Below are 9,429 nucleotides of genomic sequence, written 5' to 3'. Positions count from 1 at the left end.
ATGTGGAAAGGTGCTCAGGGTTATAGAGGTACAGGTTATGATGTTTTGGTTTGCTTTTGTGAAGTTACTCATGCAGCCCTATCCAGTCAATATAGCCTAAACCCACATTCATTAGAATACAACTATTGCCCATGTAGGCCTACAAGTGAAATGTTTAGCCGACCTGTATTAAATTGAGTATTATTACTAAAGGTTACTGGAGAGGGGACATGGGTAATGTTGGGTTTTCTGCGGTCCATCAATATCACTGTGAAATTACAGAATTGTAGGCCCTATGTTTGTTAATTAATTTGGTGCAAGTAAAACGTAACACTCAACATTGCATGATCCACCAGGATCGAAACACAAAGGCCTACAGACCCATTTGCTCTTGATATTTGCGTTTGTTTACTGGTAGTAATTGTGCCATTTTAAAAGGGTTATTGGAGTCGACTAAATTAATCAAAATATTCTTATTGAATTGATCCACTCGAATTGACATTTCTCCCCCGTTTATATTTTATAATAGATCATTATCGTTCATTATTTGCCTCATTATTTAAATGGTTTGTACAAATTGAAAAATTATGTTCTACGGTTGATGAAAATTGACCCAGTAGAGCATCGGCGAAGTTTCATCCAATTTATCAACAATACCCACGTCGTTTACAATTTGATTGTAGGCATAGATCATCGAGGGCAGGGATCCAAGGCACCATCAGGATCCCAAGTTCATCCTGGAGTGACATGAACGATTGCAACATCATCCCCTGGTGTCCATGGTGGGCCAGCAACCTTCAAGTTAGTATCACCTGCAATCTGGTCGTCCAAAAGTACAAATTAAATATCTTGGTATGTTGTGATTTTTTTTTTTTAACAATTCAATGTACACTTAGGCTGCAAGTTGAATAATGGTTCATATACAGGCTAAGTTGGAATTTATTTGTCATAATTCAATATGAAACTTTCAACATTTGCTAGTAATATAATTGTTAATTTGTGTAAATAATTACTTACTGATTCTCACGTTGGCAGTCAATGCATTTTAATAATTGTCTTAAAATATGAAATAAATTAAGCTAAACCATAAAAACACTTATGAACATCGATTTATTAATAGAAAATAATACAATTATAAACTTGATTGTAGGAAAATGTAGACGTTGTCTATGGAGTAATTTAAGAATTTCGCCTGTTTTTTTTCTTGGGGTGCTGCATACAGGCTTTGACTACTGTTTGCACTTGACTTGAGGTATTGCCTACTGACAAAAGCCAACGTGACAAGCAGCAATTATTTCAAGATGGTTATTCTCAAAAATAATTCTACGCAAAAGACCAGTCTGTCAAGTACGAGGTTGTTTGATTTTATATTTTCTCACGACCTCAAATGCTGTTTATTGTAATTGCAAAACATGCGGTCTTTAAATTTCCGGCTCACTCACAGTAAATTATTTGTTTAGGCTATAGCCTATCAACTCATAAGGTTACTCGTTTTTTTTACCATTTGATTCATGCATGTTGAAGGTACTTGGTAGCTATGTGCTTGAATTGAAATATTGTACCCCCAAAAATTGAATGGAAGGATAGTTGTTGGCTCACTGTTTTGCTGACGACGTAAATAATATGTAGGCTACTTTTCGATATGCCAATTCTATTCCTAAACTTAACCGCACTGTAACTTTTTTTATTATTGTCAGTGCACAATAGGCTACTTATCTTACGTAGGCTAGGTATCAAAGGGTCCGGCTTGGCTCAATCGAATCGCATAATGAATGTCCATGAGTAGCATTAAAATCGTGTAATAATGGTGCTATCATTGTCCATTGTACAATAAAAACACGTAAATTACTATTATGACAAAAAGTTGTATTTTTATTTAAGACATGTTTTTCCCAACTCCATGCACAACATTCTACCAGCTCTTGCACTGCATAAGCTAGTCTATTTGAATCAATATGTAAATGTACTTACCTTGTGATTTGACGGAATTAAAGGACAGTGACGTCAGTGAGCCTTTAAACATTGTCTTAATAAAAAAAAGCGTAAATGAAAGGATCAATAAAGGCGTTTTATACAGGAAAGACACGTGACGATACATCAAGCAATATAATCAAGTAAAGCAATACAGATCAACTTCAGAAATCGAATTATTGCCTGAATGTCTCGATAATTGCATTTAATATGAGCTTTGGAATCTTTCCATAATATTTAAAATTTGTATAAATATTACTTGATTTGATATGTAGTTTTCTTTTTGCTTTTGAATTGAAGTTGAAAATTATGTATTTTAGCTCTTCAGGATCCCCTTCAGATTCTAAACACTTGTTATTTGAGAAAGAACTCAGGTGGACACAGTTGAAAAAGTGACAGGCCAATCAGATTGCACCTTCCCCCTTTGGCCAATGACAGGCGCCACATTGTTGTCAAATTTGTCTAATGAAAACGTAGCAGTAACAATGGAGAGAGGAGGATCTGTATCTAGTGGCAATCTCTTGAGTAAGTTAGTGTCTCACGCTGGTGCGAGTATAGCAACCTCGGCTCCTTTTAGGTGATATTAAGTTAAAACAGGGCACTAATTTCTGCAAGTCTCTTGGATTTCTCCTCGTACATAACACGTTAAAAGTTAGTTTTTCAGTACAGATTGTTGCAGAGTTAATCAACTCTTGACAGGTTGCATGGCGTTTTTATACTTTACTCGCGCAAGTTGACAATCGGTATTTTATCTGGTTGCGGCTACGTATCGTTATCTTCAATGGACAGAACACCAGTAGATTAACCTACTTTAGAAGTTGTGCAGGAATGTTGACAACTGTTCGACTGGTGTGAACAATTTACTCCTCAGCATCAATACAAACTACGCTGCATCATCACGTTACTTTTTCCGATTGATAGTAGATATTGATCAGCAATAGGACATGGATCTGAGACCAGAGCTCTCCACCGCACCGTCAGGATCCCAGGTCCACCCTGGAGCCGGAGCGTCTGTCAACATCCCCGTCTCCATGGCCAGTAGCCTCCTGCGGGGTCCAATGCTATATCGCGCAACGGAGAAGTATCCTCGCACCCCGAAGTGTGCCCGCTGCAGGAATCATGGCGTGGTATCTGCGCTGAAGGGCCATAAACGCTATTGCCGCTGGAAGGACTGTATGTGCGCCAAATGCACCCTAATCGCTGAGAGACAGCGCGTAATGGCCGCACAAGTGGCTCTCCGTCGACAGCAAGCTCAGGAGGAGAACGAAGCCCGGGAGCTGCAGCTCCTGTACGGGACAGCAGAAGGGCTAGCTCTGGCGGCCGCCAACGGCATCATACCACCTCGTCAGAGTTATGAGGTCTTCGGTTCTGTCAACAACGAAAGTAACTCCGGTAAGTGGATTTATATATTATCCTGCTCAGAGTAGCCTGCTCATAAACACTGATAGGCCGACGTAATGATATTGGCACAATGTAGGTCAGATTTTGTGCGTAAGCGTGTTTTCCGCATTGTTTTTCGTAACTTTGAAGAGTAACGTAAAGGACCCTGATGGAGAAATGTTTGAGGTGACGCATATTTCAAGATGACAAGTTGGCATTTTAATTTACCAAACTGTCAAGTGACAGTGAACATCTTGGTAAAACAATCAAACTGAGCGTATTGGGCGTCTTTGTTATTTGACTGACATCTCATCGTTTTTTTAATGTATCTATTTCACAGATTCAAGCATGCAGAAGTTTGAATTGTTTCCGAAGTCCCAAATGTCAGTATCAGTGACCAAGCAGCAGACTGTGGGCAAATCGGTTTCCACTGACAGCGAACCAGGGATCTCATCCCCAGACGGGCGTCATGGCTCAGGCTCCGAGAATGGAGACGGAGAGTCGTTCATTAGCTCTCCTGTCTCCAAGGCAATGAAAGACGGAGAGGACACCCCGGGTTCGATTAGCCCCTTAGGATCTGACTCGGGTTCGGAGACCGACAAAGATGATCAAGAACCATCGGCCGCCTCCAGGCAAATGAACCCCATCGACATATTGACCAGAGTGTTCCCCAGCCACAAGCGAAGTGTTCTCGAACTGGTTCTACAGGGCTGCGGGAAAGACGTGGTGCAGGCCATCGAGCAAATTCTCAACAACAGTGGACAAGCCAAGGCCCCGGAGCAGGTGTGGACAGCAGAACGCATGCTCCAGAGCGCACAGCCGCACCTTTCTTCCACTCCAAGGCCCATGTTACCGGGAGCAATAACGCTGAGCAACCGCTCCGCCTTCTCCCCTTTGCAGCCAAATGCGCCACACTTTGGCGCGGATCCCAGCACCTACCCCCTGAGCACCCATCTGGGACTAAACCCCTTGCGGCTGGCCTACTCGGCCCACAGCAGAGGGCTCACCTTCATGACACCCTACTCCACCACGGGGTTGATGCCAACTCTGGGCTTCAGGCCACCAATGGACTACTCATTCAGTGACCTCATACGGGACAGGACACTCTTGCACAAAGACCAAGGGTACACCAATGGCCTGTACGGGCCCCTCGTCAACAATAACCCAGACAAACCGTTAGACTGAGAATGTGCAATGTTTCATTAACTCAGTCGTGTTGGGGCTAGGATTCAAGTGGACACATTCAGAGAGGAACAGTGTATTTGTAGCCACAAGTGTTGAATGTTATGAAGAAATCAGTCATGTTTGATACTCCACTGCTGTACATAATGCTTTGTTTTTAGTCCCATGCGAACCCAGGCTCACTTATATAACTTTGTTTTCTCAGAGAGAGCCTATTATTCCATGGGCATATACACAATTGTTGCTTTAAGTCCCCCGCCAATCATAGTGTGTAACCTGAAAATATCTCGCCAATGAAAGTATTTTGTCTGAAACATTACTAAAGGGGTTGCAATTCCTGAAAAACGGACAGACAAATTATTCATCACACCATAATGTATGCAGTAGCATAATACTGAAGTACATATATGAAGCACATCCAAATTATAACTTCGATATGGTTCCTGTAAATTGTAGGGTTTTGTGAGATTGAAAAAAAGTGGTGCAACCCAATTTCACTTTTTGAAATATTTGGGTTGTTGTGTTTGGTGAACCTGGTGCAATTGTTACTTTTTATTTTTAGTATAAAAAAAATAAATCTGGAGGAAACATCCAACCTTAGTTACTAAGGAATTATTGCTCAAACTTTTAAAAAATAATGTTTTTTAGGACAGCCAAGCTTTAAAACAAAAACCGTTCAAGTGGGATCAAGTTATTTCCATAACGTTTAGGTTACTGACTTTGAACATTACAATCGAAAGCTTAATTGTTAAAACGAATGATGTATTGGCATTATTTTTCTGACTTTTTATCCAACAGTACATTGTATATTGCATTTGATTATATAAGATTGATTATATTATAATTGACTTTACCTGTGTACTTTATCCAGCATTTTATCAACTACACTACAACACTTCTCTGTTTTGTGAAATTGCATTTGTTTGCAAGTCTATTGCTCCTCTGTCACAAGCTGTAGTGTCACGTGAAATTACTGGAAATAAATGTTATTTTATAGAAAATGATTGCCAATTATTTCTAGACACCACACAAACAATTTACTGATATTATTTGTATTATTCCTACAAGGCTATTATTTGCAGTAATTATCATATAGTGCTTATACAAATATTATGTAACCTTTGCTAACTTTTATGTTTCAGAAATGTGTCATGTCTCGTCATGCACCCCAAAAATCTGATGGGGCACAAAGTATGTGAGGGTGGCCTGGTGGTGCTCCGGAGGGGGTCATTTTTCGAACACCTGAAAACGCTTTTTCCTGCAATCTACAGCCATAATCATTATGCTTCATTCTATGTAAAAAACGTGTTTTTCTGCCTTTCTAAAAATACGTATTGAGCTGTCTGTATACTCTTGACTGTTGGTTCTTTAAAAAAAAATTAAAGAAACGAAATATACATCTCTGCTAAAATCGGGGTAAAGAAATTAGTCTTATTCAGTACATTTAGTTAGTGGTTGTTTTTCTTAAGTCTACCAACCTTGCCAGCAGGGCATGCCAGCTAAGATAGTTTGACAAGCCAGCTACTCTAACTTGATTTCTAGCCTGAAATGGCTTCTTGATAGCTAGTTATGAAGTTGGGAGATTGGGAACCTAGCTGGGCTAGCTAAAGCCAACTTCATGAAATTGTTAGGTGGCTAGTAATATTACAGGCAAACAAGATTTATATATACACACAGTACCAGTCAAAAGTTTTTCTTTTATTTGCACTATTTCCTACATTGTAGAATAATAGTAAAGACAGAACTATGAAATAACACATGGAATCATGTAGTAACCAAAACAGTGTGAAACAAATCAAAATATATTTTACATTCAAAGTAGCCACCCTTTGCCTTGATGACAGCTTTGCAAATGCTTGTCATTCTCTTAACCAGCTTCACCTGGAATGCTTTTCCAACAGTCTTGAAGGAATTCCAGATATGCTGAGCAATTGTTGGCTGCTTTTCCTTCACTGTGCGGTCCAACTCATCCCAAACCATCTTAATTGTGGAGGCCAGGTCATCTGATGCAAATCTCTTTGGTCAATTAGCCCTTACACAGCCTGGAAGTGTTTTGTGTCATTACCCTGTTGAAAAACAAATGCGCAAACCAGATGGCATGGTGTATCACTGCAGAATGCTGTGGTAGCCATGCTGGTTAAGTGTGTCTTGAATTCTAAATAAATCACAGATGGTGTCACCAGAAAAACAACCCCACACCATCACACCACCACCTCCATGCTTCACGGTGGGAACCACAAGTGAGATCATTCGTTCACCTACTCTGTGTCTCACAAAGACATGGCGATCGGAACCAACAATCTCAAATTTGCACTCATCAGACCAAAGGACAGATTCCCACTGGTCTAATGTCCATTGCTGGTGTTTTTTGGCCCAAGCAAGTCTCTTCTTATTATTGGGGTCCTTTAGTAGTGAAGCTGGTTGAGAGAATGCCAAGAGTGTGCAAAGCTGTCATCAAGGCAAAGGGTGGCTACTTTAAAAAATCTCAAATATATTTTGATTTGTTTAATACTTTTCTGGTTACAACATGATTCCATATGTGTTATTTCGTAGTTTTGTTGTCTTCACTATTATTCTACATTGTAGAAAAAAGTTAAAATAAAGAAAAGCCATGGAATGAGTAGGTGTCAACTTTGGACTGGTACTGTGTAAATATTTTTTACAGGACAAATCTGAAGGGGCACGTGCCCGTGTGGGCATGACGCCTCTGTCTCATGACAATATTTGTATTCCTTTGTATGCATTTTTTAAACTTATAGTAATCGTATAGACTTTCCAGCTATAGACCCGGTCGCATACCTTTTGAGAGGGAAAACAGAAACACACTGGGGAAGTGGCAAAGAGCACATTCATTTCAGAATTCAAATTTCACTACTCTTGAAATATGCCGTGGAAACCTCATCTCTCTTGCTCAGCGGAATTGAAGTATTCACTCTCACCTTCCAAATAACAATGTAAACAAAGTCATTGACAGGGTGCCTTCATAATAACGGAAAACGAAACACTTACTGAGAAGCCCATTATTACACATTTCATAAAGTGTATTTGTTGTAATAACTTCAGAGCTACATTAAATGACCTGCCACAATGAATGATAATAAATCTGGTTTTCGAATATCGGATTGAGCAATCCTTGTAGTATCTGGACATTCAAACCCTGCGGTATAAACGTCTCTTTTATACTATGATTGTCCTTTGGACCAAGTAATTGTCAGTCAGCCGCATACATCACATGTTCTTAGTAAGGTGATATTCGATAGGAATGGGATAGAGCTCATTTGATGGCTTTAATTTAACTGGAAATACATGTTCTCTGTTATTCGATTCATATCTTTAAATTATTATTTGTAAAAAAAATGTATAAATTGTTTTTGATTCGTTTTTCCACATCACAAACGCAACACAAAAACCAAACGCCCACTATACAACACCTTCCCCGGTGATCAAAAATAAAATAAAATTGTATTTGTCACATAGCGCGGAATACAACCGGTATAGACCTTACAGTGAAATGCTTACTTACAAGCCCTTAACCAACAATGCAGTTTTAAGAAAAATACATATGGTTTCCAAATGTGGTCAAACACTTCCGGTTTTTGTTTACCTTTTATAATATACAAAATCCAACGGTACGTAGCTAGATAGTTTGAGGGTGAAAATTAGGCTTTCCAACAGATGGCTCTAAATTTTATTTGCAGCAGCAATTAGACCTAGATTACAAAACTTTGATATTGAGAACCAATATTTACATTTCCCAACAGACATAATCGTGGAGATGGATGGGTATAAATTCCTATACACAATGAAATTATAGCACATACATTATCCCAAAATAATATCAGTTTATCACAGGACCACAGCATATGTAATAGGGTTCCTACAGAGATCTGATATTTCTGAATGCATTGCATGCATTCTGGCAGGAGTGCAACCTGGTCAGAGCATTTTGGATCATTCTGTACATAAATCCGAGACTCCATTTAGTATGATACATGTTAAATTTCGTATGGTATTTCTTCATTTGTGGATGTCCATCACCCATTTCATATGACATGTTACGAAATACAATTCGTATTATATTACACATTTGCAAAACGTACAATATGTTACGAATGAGCTAAATGTATATGTTGCAAATTCTAGCTAACGTTAGCTAGCCTAGGGGTCAGGGTCAAGTTTAGGAGTTGGGTTAAGGTTAGGGGAAGGGTTAGTGAAAAGGGTTTAGGGTTAGCTAACATGCTAAGTAGTTGCAAAGTAGGAAATAGTTTAAATGTTGCGAATTAGTTAAATTGCTAAAGTTGTTCATGATGGAATTTGAACTCGCAACCTTGGGTTGCTTTATGTTCAGGTTATACACCCACACATCCACCCTTCAACCATTTAAGCCTAAAGTAACCATCTGTCTTATGTAACCATACCAAACATAACACAACATACTAAATGGAGTGTCTCGGATTTAGTATATAGTAATATGAAATGCTCTGAGACCAGGTTGAGGAGTGTAGTAACTCCTATGAATCATCTTAAATTACAGTAGTTTGTCTTAGATTTTAGGAGCAAGTATGAACATTTTCACATATCTGGGATCAGTGGTTCTCCTCAATTTCTTCCTTTAGATCTGTTTTCCATTTTTCCCTTATACAGTGGCTTGCGAAAGTATTCATCCCCTATTGGCATTTTTCCTATTTTTTTGCCTTACAACCTGGAATTAAAATATATACATATTTTTACACAACATGCCTACCACTTCGAAGATGCAAAATAATTTTTATTGTGAAACAAACAAGAAATAAGACAAAAAAACTGAACTTTAGCGTGTGTAACTATTCACCACCTCCCAGTCAATTTCTTTGTAGAGTCACCTTTTGCAGCAATTACAGCTACAAATATTTTGGAGTATGTCTCTATAAGCTCGGC

The 9,429-nt window shown here is 38.9% G+C and overlaps 1 protein-coding gene across 1 annotated transcript; it reads left to right on the top strand.

Annotated features, from left to right (window-relative positions):
* Positions 1-2,548: 2,548 nt before the first annotated feature.
* LOC139410182 (doublesex- and mab-3-related transcription factor A2-like) lies at positions 2,549-5,265 on the top strand. Its single transcript, XM_071155636.1, has 2 exons — positions 2,549-3,342; positions 3,671-5,265. Exons 1-2 carry the CDS (start codon positions 2,895-2,897, stop codon positions 4,513-4,515), a joined length of 1,293 nt encoding a protein of 430 aa, XP_071011737.1. The 5' UTR covers positions 2,549-2,894; the 3' UTR covers positions 4,516-5,265.
* Positions 5,266-9,429: the final 4,164 nt, after the last annotated feature.

Source organism: Oncorhynchus clarkii, chromosome 5 (assembly GCF_045791955.1).
Source record: "Oncorhynchus clarkii lewisi isolate Uvic-CL-2024 chromosome 5, UVic_Ocla_1.0, whole genome shotgun sequence".
NCBI lineage: Eukaryota > Metazoa > Chordata > Actinopteri > Salmoniformes > Salmonidae > Oncorhynchus > Oncorhynchus clarkii.
This window is presented reverse-complemented; position numbering and strand designations above follow the sequence as displayed.